At 45.0% G+C, this 18,012-nt stretch overlaps 1 protein-coding gene across 3 annotated transcripts in view; it reads right to left on the bottom strand.

The window, feature by feature from the left end:
• Positions 1 to 12,721, bottom strand: part of LOC139801437 (6-phosphofructo-2-kinase/fructose-2,6-bisphosphatase 4) — a 51,470-nt gene extending 38,749 nt beyond the window's left edge. The window contains exon 1 of one of the 3 annotated variants that reach the window (XM_071755656.1): positions 12,633 to 12,721. Coding sequence is in view for 2 of the 3 variants with exons in the window: in XM_071755657.1 (XP_071611758.1) it covers positions 11,733 to 11,784 (52 nt within the window). In the remaining variant the exon portion in view is untranslated. Of the gene's footprint in view, positions 1 to 559; positions 605 to 11,732; positions 12,023 to 12,632 lie in introns of those variants that run through there. The other 2 variants (XM_071755657.1, XM_071755655.1) reach the window with 2 other exon arrangements.
• Positions 12,722 to 18,012: the final 5,291 nt, after the last annotated feature.

The following is an 18,012-nucleotide window of genomic DNA, read 5'->3' as shown; positions in this document are numbered from 1 at the left end:
AATCCAGATGTTCCCTATTGCAACTGGCAGGTTACTGTTCTAGCTAAAACTGCCAAGCAGGGATTAGTTTAAATTATCTCATCTTAACATAGATACTTATGTTTTGCAACGGTGAGAGGAGGAGAGGTAAGAGTCCTTATTCTTCCTTTCAGAAAAGGTACAGAGAGGGCTGTATGCCCTCCCCACTTTACAGCTGCTCCAGAAGACCTCAGCCACACAGCACAGCATCAGCTTAGCTTCAGTGTAGCTTCAGGAGGTACAAAAGAATGCCCAGTTTGCAAAGAACATCACGTATGAATGTTACTCAAGAAACACAGACACACACCAGCACAGCGTTCAGCCACACACACACACCTTATGTATCCAGCATCAGCATCCAACCAACACTCCCTATTCCCAGAGGGACTGGAGGGGTCTGACCAGCTAACCAGCAGCCTGCTACACCGCAGCACAGTTTTTCCATAAATCACACAGTATATTCCTATAAATCATACAAGATAATTCCTAATTAACTTATAACCAATTTCCTCTCTTAGCAAAAAAAGGATGTCAAGTGTACCTTCAGCAGACTCGTGGCAGTCCTTCATTGGCCCAAATCCAGGCAGCTGGAAGCATCACCCAAGGACAGCCACCAACAGCTATCTAATATACAAGGCTGTTACAACACTGCCAGCCAATGAGGAGAGATGGTGACCAAACTCACAACTATGCTTCACCCTTCTCCTTCGCAAGGAACAACACTCCAGCATTTCAAAACTGGATTTCAGATGGAATGAGAGAGATTTCTCCCCACATCCCTTACAGTCCATACCACTGTTCTGTCTTTTTTCTTTTGTCCAAGCATTTCTTATGTCTCTTACATGGTGAAAAGCTGCTGCTTATGGGTAATGACAGCATCCTAACCAGCAACCTCACCGAGTTGCCACTATAATGAGCCAAACGACTGTAAAACAGATGGGACACTTGGCCTATTTGATCACATCCCTCATTACATTAGCACCTCAACAGGGGACAGGCTGCTCCATCCCCAAGGTAATCCTCATATTCCTGAAGTACAGATCAAGCTTGGCAGGTTTTTCCTCACTGGAGAGGAGTCTTTAACCAGCTACTGAAAACACAATCCTGCCTGCTAGCTATGCTGTCACCTCTGTGAGGCTAATTCTGCTTTACTCTTCCATTGCAAAGGAAGCCTGGAGACAAAGGAAGCTGCATTAGCAACCAAAAAGAAAAGATGCCCCCGTCCTTAGTAACAGTCATTCTGCAGAGGAGATCCCTTACTAGTTCAAAACTTCTCACACAGCTTCCCACAGAGATAGGATAATTTCCTTCCCATGAAAAGCTTTGCAAGCACAATGAGCATTCAGGGATGAGAGACACAGTACTGTATTAGACAAAACAACATACATTGATTCAGACCTTCTCACTTCAGTATCTCAGGACTTTTTGGTACATTAGCTTCTTAAATGAAGACTTCTTGTCTCTTCAAGACTGCCTACAGTTTTCTTCTCAACCAGAAGTACCATCCTTTTTGTTTTCCCACAGTCTAATATCTTAGAAGTCAACCCAACAAAAATGACAAATACCCCACTCAGTCCCCAAAAATTTCAACCATCCCACATGACAAGTTCTGCAGGCTCCCCATGCCATCTCCACAGGTCCTTCCATTTAGAACTTGATTCCAAACCAGCTGAAATCATGAGGACCAGGCCTTGTGATACATGGCACTAGCACTTACTCCATTTCTTCTGAGCAACAAATTTATTACTGGCACCATACACTCCATATCCTATTTCCTATCACTGCCTAAAGGGGAAAATTTCCAGTTGTCTTGAACTTGACAGCTACCTCAAAGACAAGCAAAGTCATTAAGGTTTCAGAACTAAAAAAGAATCAGCCCTGAGCAATAACCACCTTTAGATGTTACAGGAGTTCATTTTACTATTAGCCTTCCTGGCTTCAGATCAATCTACAAGAGATGAAGAAAAAAACCCCACATGTAATCTTGCTTTATATGAGAATATGATACTACTGAGAACAAGAAACCTCTTCAGTGCTAGTTAGGAAACAGATTTAAACAACATCCAAGATCCCACACAGAAGTTGCACAGATATAGATACTAGAGAGATTCGTTAAGATGAAACAATATTTGTTACCACAGATAAGGAAAATAACTCATCCAAACAGGAGATGTTGGCATAAATTAAATCTGTGATAAAACAAGTTCCTATTCTAACAATCATCTACACATCTGATACAATGGAAGATGTGACAAGGTCTGGGACCTCAGGAGCCTTACACCACTCTCTTTGGAGAGAGGGCCAATTCCCACACCAATTTGCATTCATTATATTTTCTTCCTCGTCTGCTGAAGCATCATGATAGTTATTCATTGTGTATGCAAAACAATGATGTATCCCTTACAGCTGTGTTTATGCATGGCCTGATTCCAGCAAGGTTACGTGTTAGAATCAGGAGACAAGTACTAACTATACGAAGGTTTTTATTGTAAGAATTGTACCAATAAAGTCTTGGGCAGCTTTCTACAGAACCCATGCACTGCACTGTATGCAAATAAAGCCTATCAGACAACCAGAGATTACTGGAGGAGATAACAGGCTATCAGCAGAATGTCACCTCACCAACACGTGGGTTGCATGAGAACCCCAGAGCATGCAGAGATTCACATCCATGGTATTATCAACTAAATTTAAAAAGTACACCTCACTGCACTGTCACTCTGGTCTTTACTTATCTTTACGTGACCACTCTTGGAAGTGTGGTCAGAGTACTTTTAGTATTTCTAAATATATAAACATGTTAGTTCAGGGGGCTATCACATTTCAGGAAAAATAATCACTACCTGAAACTTGGGAGAAACAGAATGTCTAGAGATAAACACTATCATGGAGATGCCCTCGTTCTCATGCAGGGAAGTTTCCTGTCTGAGGTCCAACATGAGGCAAAGATTTCAGGCTGGTCTGCAGTAACTAAATTCATTAAATCTGAAGGATAAAACATTAATCCTTTACACTTCCCGTGCAAGCTGTTGCCTCCCACCTTTACCTCTAAGAGCACACTTGAAATTATTTCTTTGAAAAATATGCCAGATCTTCAAGTGCTGCTTCCAGGTATTCCTTAAAACTATTTCCATTGTCACAAAATTAAGCAACATTTTAAATCTAGGCACCCATTATTCATGTTTTCCAAGTGCGACCCAGAACTTGGGTTTAAAGTTAAAGAACACTTTGTAGGGACTTCAAACCATTTACACGAGGGGGCTGCTGCTTCTAAAAAAGTCAGGAAAGAGGACATTAGAATACACAAGAGGATATTGTGCATTTGCCCAAATAGCCTGTTTACATTCACAGGCCTAGAGGGTAAGTGGGAATACTGAGTTTCCAAGATGGTAAATGTGCAGAGCACAGTCATTCCTACACATTGTTGTGGCCGTATCCAATGGTGTTACTACAGCAACAGCACGTACAGCCTGGCACAACCTCTGGATGGCCAGTGGTATCAGCCAGCCTGACACACTCTCCTCTTCCTTGGAAGTGTGATACAGCAGCACGACTGCTTACCTGGAACTCGTGATGCAACCTGGGAAAACCAAGGCTTGGTAAATGTGTAAAATTTTCTTGAAAGAGTATGAAAAGCAAGCACATACTTGCATCCACCAGAATGTTTGTCTTTGTACCTGCTGAATCTGCATGAGAGCAATCTTTAGAAAGCAGTCTGAAAGCATCTCAATCACCTTAAAACTCTCTATTCACATAAGCACCGTAGAAAAACTTTTCCAAGTCTGAGTTTGGGTTTGCTGTTACGAGTCAGAGTACAGTTAAAGAGAGCAGAAGGAAAGGATTAGTAAATTTAAACAAAACCAACAACCCTTCTCCAGGCTGAAAGGCTTATAATTTATGCTCACTTATAGCAAGTTTTATATTCAGTAATTTGGCAATTGTGATGTGTACATATCCTTTCTTCTTTCATTCAATTAGGAATCCATGAATCCCACTTGTTTCCAACAGCTAGATCTGGGCTGCTAGATATCAAAAGCAGCAAAACAAAGGCAGCTGCCTTCTCAGAGTAGAACTGAAATACTTAATGCTATCTTTGAAATCAAGCACTACCAACTGACTTGTGAAGTGGAATTTCTCAGGACAGCCATTTTAGAGACAGACAACTGTAAAACCTTACTACATGCATTAGGAAAGATGTCTGATGGGCTATAAAAGGAGAAATATATTGATAATAAAGAGTATGTGGAATCTGCATGTGACCCAAATGCATGCAGTAAACCATACAAATTTTTAAAAATATAACAAAGGCTTTGGGACAAAGCTACTTATTAGGTGGGCGGTGTTTTAAAAGACAAGAGAAGTTAGGAAGTACCATCTGGGGCTTGGGGCTTGAATTACTGAATTACTCCTGACAGAGAAATCAGAGGGAAAAAAGAGAGAAGAAAGACAGCTGCTGGACAAACCATCAGGGGTGCAGAGTGCATCTGCCAGTCACTGGCACACAACAGAAGTTGAAGCCCTGTGAACAAGGGCAGGACAAGGTCAAACTGTAGGAGAAGAAGGAAACACCAGATGGGAAGGGAGGAAAAAGTATCATGGAAGAAGAAAGGAGATGTTAGAAGCAGCAGTAACTGTGCAGAGAGGTCAGGGAGAACAAGAACAAAACAGGGATCTTCAACCATTTCAGTGACATAAATAACATGTCAGCCAGCAATAAGCACCCAAAATGGACTCAGCATGGGAGAGGCTGAGGTGGAGGTCACAGAGCCTCACATTCTAAGAGGGACCAGAGTTGGCTGAGAGCTAGAATGACCAAAAAGATGAGGAGATGAGAACTAAAGGTCGAAGAAGTCCAATACTCCAGCACATATTACCATATGGGATCAGTCATTAAGTAAAAAGCAAATGGCAAGGAAAGAGAGAGCAAACGAGTTAATGGGGCAGTGACTTGGCCCCAAGTCCTACACACACACCTTCAGTTGGTTTAATGTGTGTCCTGTAGGCAAGGGAGACAGGAAAAGCAGGGTTCTGAAAGTAAAGAATAAACCCCACTGGAAAGCCAGCACAGAAAAACGACACAAGGAGAAAAAAAATCTCACAGCTTGTGTGACACCAGCTGCCTCGGGAAGAATTCTTAAGCTTTATTCATCCTGACAAAAGTAAACTAGAGCAAAGCTTCTCAGAAGCTACTGGTGACAGAATTTATAATGATAAAATTCATCTTGATTTGGTAAACTGCAATGCTGTCACCCAGTCTAAAACCCAGCACTGAGGGGGGGAAAAAAAAACAACACAGGCCAGACATACAGAGATACAAATTGCTGATGAATCTCAGTCTTGCAGCCTCCAGGGCAGATTCTTCATTTTCTGTGTATTTTGCAAGTACAGCTAGATGGCTTATCAGCTTCCTGAGACTAACAGGATCAATATGTAGATGAGTAAGCTTAAAAAGGATAATAAAATTACAACAGACAAAATAATCTAATTTATGGAGCACAAACAGGCTAAACAACGCAAATGCTACAAATAAAAGCTCTTGCAAGGGAAAGCATTTACCAAGTAAGAATCACCACCATAATACTAGCACAGAAACAACCCCCCTGAATTATTTTAAATTCCTTAAACTCATTTTGCTTCAGCACAAATGCCCCTAGGGAAAATAAATTATAAAAATTTACTCAGGTGTGCAGAAGGCCATACTCAAGCACACACAGCACTTGTGGGAGCCTTTAGCATCAGAATGTGTAAACACGCATTCAAACATTTCAATTTAAATACAAATTGAAAGCCAGACATATATGGGATATAAAGATGGAAAAGCAGCCCTCATACACTAGCCAACTCCAACAGAATACCAGCCACCCAGGCTTGCTGGATCCAGCCACCTCACAGTGGGTGGTTGGGTTGGTTGGTGGCCTCCCCAGGGCTCCCACTCATCAAGAAGGACATCTGAAGCCACTGACTGACCTGACCCTTATTTGACACAAGACAGAGGTCTCTATAACATTGGTCTCCTACATTTTAGTGCAACCCAGCTACCAAGAGAAAAGAGCTGCCCTGCCAGTGCTTCAAGTGGCATCAGACAAAAGATTGGCACCAGCTGAGCCCCAGTCCTTGGGGCTGGCCCAGCCTGGGAAAGAAAAGTCAGCTGTATCCCTAAGAAAGAAATCCATGCTAAACTTGTCTTCCAGAACTGCTGTAGGGTCCTGTATTCTAATCCCCAAACTTATCAGAAGAAAAAAAAAAAGAAAGAAAAAGAAAAAAAAGGCAGCTAAATGGGAAGTCCTACCAAAAATGAGTGATAACCTAGCCAGCTGTAACAGGAGTACTTGTTTCCCCCATGGTAAGAGCGGTTTTTCCTCCCCCCTCTCATTTGCCCCATCAGTCTGCCTTTTGCAAGCCATCTGAATTTTTTTAATTGCAAGAGGTCATGAACCTCTGAAATCTCCCCATTGTTTTGGGGAAACCAGTTTCACACTGGTATTGGAAAAACTACAAAGGGTTTCTATTATTTTTTTTTCCATTAATGCGGAAGACAAATGTTGCAGAGCTCCAAGTTTAAGAGTATCCATAGGGTTCCCATGAAAAACAAATGTTGCTTGTTATTAACAGACATCAATTAGATTTCCAGAGATTAATAGATCACAAAAGAAAACTTAAAAGGAAGAAAGCCAGCTTTGAATCCAAATCCTGTTGTGGCAATAACTGTCAGAAGCAGTTTCAGATGCACTAAAACAACCCCTGTTGTTGTGCTCCCTAATTAGTTTATGTCAAAAGGGATGTCTAGTGTCACATGGAAGCTTTTAACTATAAATAAACCACCACAAATATTTTCTCCCCTGAATCAACTGACTTAAACTACCCACTGGTAAAACGTATATAATCCAGTCATGAGGATTTCTTGCTGCTTGAGGAAAACCTTTCCATTTTAGATGTGCTGCTGGGGGATATGGTTTAGGAAGATTTGGTTTAGGGGAAACCTTCGTAGAGCAGGGATGATAATTGGACTCAATGCTCCCAAGGGTCTTTTCCAACCTGAAAGAGTCTGCAATTCTCTGACTCTATTTATGCACCTAAACCACAGGCAGGATCAAACCAGGCCCCTGCAGTTACACTGCAGACTAACCCAGTGAACACAACACATTGCTGTCTGCCAATGGAGAAATCATTCACATTGGAATCCATTTCAAAAGATGCAACACCACAAGCAGCTCTTCCCAGCAAGGCAGAAATAGCAGCACGTCTCAGTCAGCCTGGGTATCACTGAACAGCCATGGACCAAGCCCACAACAGGTCGGTGGCTGGCAGGGCATGTTGTAATCCTAGCTGGGAACAGCTGCCAGGGAGCCTGATCACCCAGCAATTCCCGGCAGCCCAACAATTCCCTGTGCCAAAGCACAACACACATGAAGCCAGTTCCTAGACCATGACACAGGCAGAGACTTGACACTATGTGGGAAGAGAAGAGAATTTCCTTTTGGAAAACTAATTATTTGGGAACAAGCTGGGCGGTCAACTCCAGAGTGAAAAATCATAGAATGGTTTGGGTTGGAAGAGAACTTACAAGACCACCCAGTCCCACCCCCCTGCCTGACACCTCCCACCAGCCCAGGTTACTCCAAGCCCCATCCAACCTGGCCTTCAACACTTCAAGGGATGGGGTAACCACTGCTTCTCCAGGCACCCTAGGCCACCCTCACCAGGAAGAATTTTTTCCTAATATCTAAGCTAAATCTCCCCTCTTCCAGTTTGAAACTGTTCCCCCTTGCCTTGTCACTACATGCCCTTGTAAAAAGTCCCTCCAAAGCTCTCCTGTATACCCCTTCAAGTAATGGAAAAAAGGAAAATAAGAATTAAAACCTAATCTGCTTTACCCTTTCCTACCTTCTCCTACTTGTACATGTCTTGTAAACAAAATAGTAATGTACTGAATCATCTGGAAACCAATGCCACACAGTCATTTCATATATCTAAGTAATCAGTTGTGCTGAAATTACACCAACACACACAAACTTAAAGTTGTTACAGGCACATTATTTCCACAGGGGCACTCATGACAAATCCATCCCATTTTATTAATAAAACATTACAAAACATCCCTTTTATCCATCACATGGATAAAAATCAGACACAATTAGGAGGCTCATCACTTGCATTCAGGACCTACCATGGCAGCTACACGCTTAAAGACTTCAGGATTAATTCCAGTGCATTGCTTCAGACCCTTCAATGCTGCAGATCTGGATTCCAACATCCAGAAGAGCCCCCCACTCACCTGCCTCTCAAATGAGAGATGAGTTTGCTTGACATCATCAACACACAACCTCAAAGGCACTTACAAGTGCCCTGCAAGGGTAAGTTCAACATATTTCATGCAGAACCACAAGGATTTCCTCACTTCGTAGGGACACAAATTCACACCCCACCACGCTATGGTGATTTTACTAAAAACACCCCCGTTGCAGAGACCACCACCCAGCAGCTACAAGGTCCGTGCTTCACCTGGTAATATATTAAGTACATCTGGAGATTAGCATTCATAATTAGCATGTGATTACAATATTTAGGGCTGGGCTTTGGCAGGAACCAAGAACAAGCCTTGGATATGAGCCAACCTGACTCCACAGGGCACCTTCTCAGGGTCAGACAGGCCAGTGCTCCCCCTGAACTGCCCCTCTGTCCAAACACTGGCTCCCCACACCACCCTCGTGGCAATATTTAAGTGTTTATGTTGCCTTGTTCAAGTAGGGACAGATTGGTTTTGTGGCTTCACTTCATCAGCTGTCCAACTGAACTGTACCTTAAATAAACTCACCTCTGAAAACAACAACCCATGAGAAGTAGCACAGGGCTCTTTCCCTCATCCCTACTTTGAACTCCTAATAAAAATTATGTAAACACAAGAATCAAATTACTTAATTTTAGCCACTGGAGAGCCCAACCAGACAGCTTAGTTGGTTTGGAGTCCATTATTCTCTTTTACGCTCTTATAGAATTTAATTACCCAACCTCTTGTGCTTTCAGAGGCCACAAGTCCAGTGCTATGTCTGTGACAAAAGATTAACAGACTAATTATTTGACTTAAAAAGGGAAAAAAAGGCTTCTGGAGGAAAGCAGAGCAGACCCAAAGAACCCAACACTTCTCCGACTTGAGACTGGTGTTTCTTCAGTTCTATTTTGAGACTCTTTACCCTTGCTGCTACATTTGCCTTGTGACTCTTCCCAAGGACCTGCCTCAGCCAGGGTGTGGGGCTTACACTACATTCAGTACATTTAAAAAACAACAGTATATAAAAAAAAAACAAACATAAAAAAAAAAAACAAAACAAAAAACACCATACAGAGCAAGAAGGCGAGTTGACTCCACCAGGTCATCTTCTTCAGAATAAAGCTGAAACGCCCCTCAAATCTATGAAGTTTTTCTGCATTTATAAATTAATGCTTACATTCATCTCAAAGGCAAACCTGTGGACTTTACGTGCAGAGTTTAAGCCCCAAGGAAACCAGGCAACTTCAGTGAGCAATCTGGTACACATCCGCAGTGCTCTGTCAGCAATTACATTTAATCCACAAGTTGGATTTACCAAATCTCTTACTCATAAGAGCAGAAGGAACACTGACGCAACCCAGTTGAGAAAAATACTGGTGTAATCACGATGATTTTTTAAAAACTACATGGATGCTTAAAAAAATGAAGTGCTAAAAGCATATAATTCAACAACATCCTACTACTGGTAAGGGCTATATTTATAACTCAGTTCTTTTTCATAACAAAATGTCCTATATCACTTGACTAAAGCAGACCGCTCCTTCAAATGACCTCAAAAAAACTTCTGAAACAAAACCCTCCCTGCAATACCCTCAGCTTTGGGCCCCCGTCCTGCATAGCTATCCCTACACGAAAGCTCTCATTAGATGATGCGCTGGTTTAAAAGGACTGGGACCTTATGTAAATGGATGTTATTGCCTTTAATTGCTGGCATAATTATGGGAGTGCCTTGCAACTGAGTAAGGCCACATTAAGCAAACTTGCTGGAAACTGCGCAAACCGCTCCGCAGCGTGTTGGATGAGCATCAGGATTGCCACAACTGGTACTTATTCAGTCCCACCACCAGCCCACTGCAGAGCACTACAAAATCAACTGACCCTATATGGGATCACTCCAAGTAATACTTGGTTTAGTATGTTTTTACCTTGTGTCAAGTAGTTTCTCTTCAACAATTAGCAATATAAAGTGTTCCGTTCAGAATAAATGGTTCTAAAGATGGAAAAACTTCAGCCTTCAAATCTCTTCAATATTAATACTTTTTTTTTTCCTCCCCTCACTCTGAATAGCCACGTGAGCACAACAGGAGCCGCCACGGAGTCAACACTGAGCCAGGCAACAAGGTGTTGAGAATAAGGAACAAGAGCCCCTCTCCATTTCAGCAGCTCCACACACACAGCCACAAAACCATTGCTCACAGCAGACACAATGAGGACCTGATGACATGAGGAGCAACAAAGGGTTTTCAGTTCATCCAGAGACATGCAGCGGCCCATCACTGTGTTTCAACAGCTGATTCAGGGTCCCCTTAGACCAGAGGGTCTGGAACTACCACCAAACTGCATGAAATCCATTTCCATGCCCTGGGTTGGGGCCAGGCATGGATGAAGAGGGCAGCTGCCTACCAGAATGCTTGCAGAAGCAAAGCAATGGCTGTAAACAAGAGCAATCCTCTGAGTCACTGGGCAGAAGTCACGGCCACTCAACACCCAGTGACACCCAATTTTCTGTGGCACTCAGGGTGCCAGGCCAAGGCTCCCTAGTCCCGTTAACAGACCTGCCAAAAAAACCTGCCTTGGCTTGGCTTCCCCATCCTGCCCATGGCTGCCGGAGAGCCCAGGAAGGAGCCAGGTTTATATTCCAGCCTATGTGACACAGTTTTCCTGGAAAAGGGGAGAACCAGCCTAACGTAACCAAGACTGAGCCCACATTTAAAAGTTTTGGAGTGCCTGCATCAGGGCTGTTGTCCTGCATTACACAAAGTGCTGGATGAACACACCAGGCCCCTCAGTCCTTGGGGAGAGCTGGCCTTTCCTGAGGAAGGGCTACAGCGAGCGAGCAGCAAAATCCCAAGGGGAGAGATAAAAAAGATGCAGATTATGTTTTTTATGGTGTTGCCATTAGGAATGGGAAAGAACAACTAACCGGTTGGACCAGCGTTTGCCAGAACAGTGATTTTACAGCCAATGGAAAGCACCAACGCTCAGAGGAGCACGATGTAAATACACCTTCCCACAGACAGTTAAAAAACACGTATATCCCTCACAGCAGTTTCCAAAAATAACTCAGACATCAACTAGTCGCTGGTACACTACCATTCCCTCTCCCCACACCCACATCTCCCAAGCCTTCCTCTGCCTTGGCCCAGGGTTCCCACTTCCCACCTCCCCAGCCCTGGAGATGTCGGTCACCCTTACTGCTTGGTGGAGCTGGAAAGGACAATCCAGAGGAAAGGGCTGGAAAGGGCTGCCCCAGAGAACACACGACACTTCCCAACCCCACACCCAGCTTTGCCCCGACACGCGTGGGGCTCCCCAGGGTGGGGGGGCTGCCCCGGGGCTCCCCCCCCCCTTTACAGCCGGAGATGGGAAGGGGCGAAGGGGCCCGGCGGGCGCCCAGCCACCGGGAGCAGCCCCGCTGTGGGCGGGGAGGCCGCGGGGCTCCTACCTCGGCAGTGCCGGCCCTGCGGGCAGCCGCGGCGGCGGCGGCAGCCCCACATCTGCGGCGGAGGGTCCGGTCCGGCCCGGCCCGGCGGTGCGCGGGGAGCCCTCCCGCAACCCCTCGGCTCGGCAGCGGAGGGTCCTGGCCGCGGCGCCCCGCGGAGCTGCCCGCGGGTGTGCGCGCCCCGCGCGGGGCGGAGCGGAGCGGCGGAGACCGTCCCCGGGCAGCCCCCGCCCCGCCGGGCCGCCCCCGCCGCTCCCCCCGTGCGAGCAGCGGAACGGGCGCGGAACGGGATCACCTCCGCTCAGCCATTGCTGCGGGAACCCCCGCACCGCCTGTGGACCGGCCCGGCCCGGCTCGGCAGGGCAGCCGCCCCTCCGGGGTGAAGCGTGGCCCCATCCCTCGGCAGCTCCTCCGGTGCCAGCTCCCGTCCGGGACGTCAGCCGCTCTCCTACTTTCTGCTCGGGGTTTTATGGTGGGTTGTTTGGTTGAGTCTATGTTTTTTTGGTAAAATGAACCAAATTTAAAAAAAAAAAAAAAAAAAAAAAAAAAAAAAGAAAAACCAAACAAACAAGCAAACAAAAACCCGAAAACTCAAATAAACAGCGGAGGTGGAGCAGCTGTAGCCATTTTGCAGACCTGGCCATGAAGGCAGCCAGCCCAGCTGGAGGCAGGGACCTACTTTCTCTGGAGAAAAAGATGTTTGTCGGCTCCAAGCACTCACTCAGGAGTCAACAGGTGACCCCAGCAAGGACCCAGTGGGTCCAACCGGCAGCACACCCCAGCACTGTCTCCAGGAGGGCAGGGACACACACACCTCGGGGGTGGGATCCCTCTCAGTGAGATCCCGGGGAAGCCAAGAGGGTGATGACAGCCTAGAAGTGCACCCAGGCCACAGCCCCCCACCTGGTCCTGCAGGAGCTTCTCCATCCAGGATCTCTGAGGACAATTTGTCAGCTCAAGCATGGTGACAACAATCCACTGGCTCCTCACACTATCCTCATGGCAGTATTTAAGTGTTTATGTTGCCTTGTTCAAGTAGGGACAGATTATTTTTATGGCTTCGCTTCATCAACTGCTTTGTAATTTTATTACGCTGTCCATTTGAGGGAGGCATCAAATCAATGGGTGTGCATGGAAGCTCTGCAGTCGTTATCTCATCACACTGTAAGCATGTCCTGTACGTGGTGAGGAGCAGGAGAGGCAGCCCTGTGCTCAGGAGAGCATTGCTATCTGTCCTTCAGAGCACTTGGCCTGCCAAGATAGGCAAAAGAGTTTGGGGAGGGAAAAATACCACCACTAATGAAAGGGGCCAAGCAGAAAACATAAGAAGCTTAAGAAAGCACCAGTCTGTAAGTGCTTGGCAGCTAAAAATCAGAATAATCCTGTAGGCAGGATGTCTACCTATGCATCTTTGTTCTTCTTACTCTACCTGCACATCTTCATTCTCCTTCCCAGGCTCTCTCCAAGTGAGCTCAAAAGTTTGCTCTTTGGGCAGCAGGTTTCAGACTCCCACTGGTAAAAAGCATTGTAACTACCCTGACTCTGCCTGGGGATCATCTGGTGCTCCAAACCTTTACTGAACAAAAGTTTCTTTAGTGTTAATTGCTTACAGAAATGAAGCCACATGAAAGAAAGGGAGCTTTTTTGTAAACAGAGTATTGCATGGTTATCTCCAGGTGATGATGCCTCCTGTAATGAGGAAACTCGGCAGCTGAGGTCAGTACAGTGCTCGGTATCACTTCCTTGAAGTGTCTGTATGTGACTCAGATCAAGGGTTGAGTTACTGCTGTCTGAGACCAAACCCCACCACTCCTTCAGTCCTAAGCTGTACCAAGAGAAAGCAGTAACTCCCACAGAAATCCCCTGGAGAGCTGAAAAGCTTCTCAAGGTGCCAAAGTGCAAGTCACTGACTCCATGGAGACCGAAGTTGCCTATTGGGTCCACCTTCTGGACAATCCTTAACTCCCTTGATTTCATCTGAAGTATTAACATTTCATGTGCTTTATCTTCTTAAGAAGCTCAAGTAACTTCACCTAACTGTGGCCTTCTCTGCATTAGAAGTTTCATTGCCCACTGCTAACAGCATGAAGAAAATGATGATACAGTAGGTGCACAGGGCTACCATGTTACCAGTGCTGTTGTGGAGCAGAGTGGTTATCACTGGCAGGGATGGCATAGCTCAAAACTGGATATAAATAGCTCCGATTTTGGTGTTTGGCTCCTTCCAGCTTGGAGCAAGGGCAACTTGCTGGAGTTCTGAGAGACTTCATAAGAAATGTCCTGCAGCTGTAAGCCCTTGGGATGGGGGATAGGCCCTTGATCTCACCTGCTCTCATGATGAAACATCTTAAATTCACGGTTTCTGGGCTTAGTGAAACCTCACCCCCATGTTCCCTTAAAAAAAAAAAAAAAAAAATTAAAAAAAAAAGAGGTTTTTGCAGCTGGCATGAGGCATCATGAGCAGCTGAGACAGGGCCAGAAGTGGAGCTCAGGGGCTGGGCCCTGCAGCAGTTCACCCTCCTGTCCTTGGCCTTAAAAGTTAAGAAAACCCAAAAAACCACACAGCTGCGAGGATTCCATGTTGGCAAAAGGGTTCAAAGGGATTCTTCCCCCATGCAGTCAGAAGCAGCTCGGTAACAACCAGAAATTTCATGCAGAAGGTCCTAACTGCGAAGGCAGCCTGCAGGCTGGTGTGGGCTGATGGGCAGAACGTTGGTGCAGACCAAACAAGGTGCTTGTGTGTCCTTTTGGTGGTTTTTGTCTTCTGTTTAACCATGTGTACCTTCCTCTGTAGCATTTCTTCAAGGTGGGAAGGCAAACCTTAGCCCTCAGCTCCTCAGCTCCTCCCATCCTCTGCCTGCGGTGGGGCTTGTCCCTTCTTGTGCCTTCTTGTCCCAGAGGGTTTGGCATTCTGCAGCTCCCAGGAAAGCAGCTGTACTGCAGGATACAAAGTTTGCAGAGAACTTAAGTGTTTTAAAAGCAAAACAAAAAAAACCAAATAGCAGATAAACCAGTACAAGAGCTGCTAGGAATCTTGAGTTCTGCTCAATATCTGTGCAGCCAACCCTTGATCGGGTTGGTTTAGTCCAAGTTAGGGAGGTGTAGTTAATTAGGTGAGTGGAACTAGGAGCAGATTTATGGAAAGAAAAAAATACATCTTATAATTTATTTGCATTTCAGAGGACTTGGGAAGGAAGAAGAGTTTAAGATAAGTACTCACAAAGTTTCTCCCTGGGATATTTGGCCCCAGTTTATGCTCAGACTGAGCAAGCAGGGTCATCTGTTTGGAAAATGTGTGACTTAGTCCCGTGTCTTTCTCAAAAATAGTTAAATTGGAAACAATTCCACACTTGGGGACCTTGGAAAATGTTCTGCCCTAGACGTGCTTTTATGGCTTCCAAGATCAGCCCAGTGTGTATTTCTACCCCGAGGCTGAAGAAAAGGCCACACAAATGCAGCTGCCTGCAGCTGCTGGCAAGGGAATGCATCCTATCAGGCTTATCAGCCCACATTGCTGTGACAAGCCTCAGCTGCCTGGGGACACTGATGCTGCTGTTATTTTAACAGGTTGCTTTCTCCTACTTTACTTTTTTAACTGTGAGCCCATCGTTTTTATCTCTGGGTGACAATAAATAAAAGGTGGGTAAATCAATGAGAGGTTTGTAACTATTTTAGCTAGGTTGTGGTCAAGTTCCTCAGTTTCACTGGAAAGTTTAACCTGTTGGGTCCTTGTTAAATTTCATAGGAACTGGGCAAATGCAGGACTGTGCTGCATTCAGTTGTGCCAGGCAGCACAATTCTTTTTCTTTAAGACATTTTGCAGCCTCTGCCCAGTGGGCAGGAGAAGAATAAAAGGCAGAAACATCAATCATTGAACTGGCAAGCAAAAGTTAAGATAATACAGTTACTGATGTAGTCAGACACTACTTTGATTTTTCTTTCTCTGAGCTATTTTATTTGTCCAGACTATAAGATTTTTAAAAAATTAAGTGGAGCCTTGTCCTGAAGCATAGAAGCATGTTAAGCTACCTCAAGACTGGTTTGGGAAGCCTTATCTTGGTTAGTGGGAATTCTCATTCAAGTCTGGTCATTCCCTAAGAGCTTGCCTGGCCTTTCTCAGGCTCTCTGGAAGTGGGGAATCTTGCTGCGTGCTGGAGTGTTTGGCTATTTTTATGCCTCACGTTTTCTGTACACACAGCTGTAGTCAACTGCTGCTTCTTTATCCCAGACAACTGAGATTTTCCATAACCTTTGGGAAAAAAACCCTTTCTTTCATCACAGGCCCCCCTCAAGACAGGCAGCACATAAGAAGATTATATAAATATTATATTAAGCACATTTTTTGGCAAATTGCTTGCATTTCTGTTGCACTTCTTTCTACTAGTATACGTGTAGTAGAAGCGATAAGTTAGGTGCTCAGACCACAACAGAAAGGACTACTTTGATGTATTTTAGTTCCATGCCACTTAGGGATTACTCATCAATTAAGTGCCTTGTTATTTTAGCTCCTACATTGATTTATCTAGCAAGAACTCAGACCCAGGCATTCTAAGATGAGATCCCTTTACTCCATGTTATTGGATTTATATACTGCATTATGCCTTCTGGCCATAACTGAAGAGGAAAAGGTTTCATGACCCTTCTGACTAACACCCTAAAGAGCAGCTGCTAGGAGATTTTTCTTGGGCTTACCTGCTTTCATAGACTGGTGGGGAGAGCACAGCTTTTCCAATTAATTGGTTCGAGTTGAATGTGGTTACTGATTCAACGAGGTCTACAAGCAGACTGGCAAAGCAAACACAACAGTGTTAGTACACGAAATAAAAAACAGCATAGGTATTTTCAGTGTGATTAAATGCAATCTGAATTTTTATCAGAAAATCTGCCCCATCAAATGAATTTTGATAGGGTAGCAGAGATGCAGGGAGAAAAGGGTAGCTTGCTTGAGGGAGGTTTTTCTGGTCTAGACCAGTGAATATAAAGAGTCACTTGTGCCCCAAGAGCTGGCTTAATCAGTCAGGGAGAGCAGGCTGGTTTCAGAAGACCATATTCAAAGGTCACCACCTCCACTATTTTATAAAAGGCCAAGAAGATTAAATACAGACCACCGCTTTTCCCAGCTGCCTTGAAGACAAGCAGCACACACATGCTCTCTGGCACTTGTACACACTGTGTATATTATATTCTGTCAATGCTTTGCACCACACAGACTCCCCAGAGTATGTGGGGTATCTGTGCTCAGACATGCACCGTGGCTCCACATCATGCACCGTGACAGTATGAAATAAATCCTGACAAAATATCCAGCAAGGCTGCACCTGCCATGCTGGATGCTGGAATTACCCACGTCCCCTTACTCTCTTTACAGCTTTGTTGTTATGGTGAGAAAAGCTGGGCCTCAAACATTGAACTCTCTGTTATCTCAGCTGATAGCTGCTGTGTGCAGCAGGTTGGTGTGTGCTAAAACAAATAAGATAGTAAAGAATACATACTTTGCACTGAGGGCAGGAACAGCCTCAAAGTTTTTTTTGTTTTCCCCCTTCAATTCCAGCTTGGTTTGTGTTTGCCAAAACTAACCCCGAGCTCTACCCAACAGAGGATTACAGCTATCAATGTCTTCATTGGGAATTATGACCGGTAATCTGTAAAATCAGGGTTTTTCCTCCTGAGAAGGATTACAGTCAAATGCAGGACAGGTCCTGGAGACTGTTCTGCTATAATATTGGGTGTCTGCTTGAAGTTGGCATCAGCAGATGAGAGCAGTGTTTGGAGCAGTGTGTGGTTTCGTGTGTCAGCAGAGGAAGATCACTTTGCAGGGCATTTTGCACAGCACAAGCAAACAGCTTCACTGAGGTCAGTTCACAAGGCTTTGCTCTGACTCTCCTCAGGCTGTTGGTAACACTCCTGCCGACTTCCTAGCGCCAGCACAAGACAGCGATTAGCCTGTTCCTCGGGCTGGAAAATAACTAGGAGAGGAGTTGCTGCCAAATCAGAGCAGCAGAGATACTGCAAGTAACACCAGTGTGCTGCTTCTGCCCTTTGTGGCTGTAGTGGAGCACACAAACCAAGCTCCTGCACCTCTGTTTGGGTGCCCAGCCCTATTGCTGACAGATCTGAAAAAAAATCATGGAATAAAGTGGTTCAAGCTTCCAAACACAGAGGCTTTTTTATTTACACAACCTGAGGCAGGGGCTGCTGTTGGTGCTGGATGTTTCAACGTTTGCTGAGAGCTTGAAAACCATGCTTCAGGGTTTAGGTTTTTTGTTTGTTTTTTTTTTTTCCA

The sequence above is a fragment of the Heliangelus exortis genome, chromosome 12, assembly GCF_036169615.1.
Source record: "Heliangelus exortis chromosome 12, bHelExo1.hap1, whole genome shotgun sequence".
Taxonomy (NCBI): Eukaryota; Metazoa; Chordata; class Aves; order Apodiformes; family Trochilidae; genus Heliangelus; species Heliangelus exortis.
This window is presented reverse-complemented; position numbering and strand designations above follow the sequence as displayed.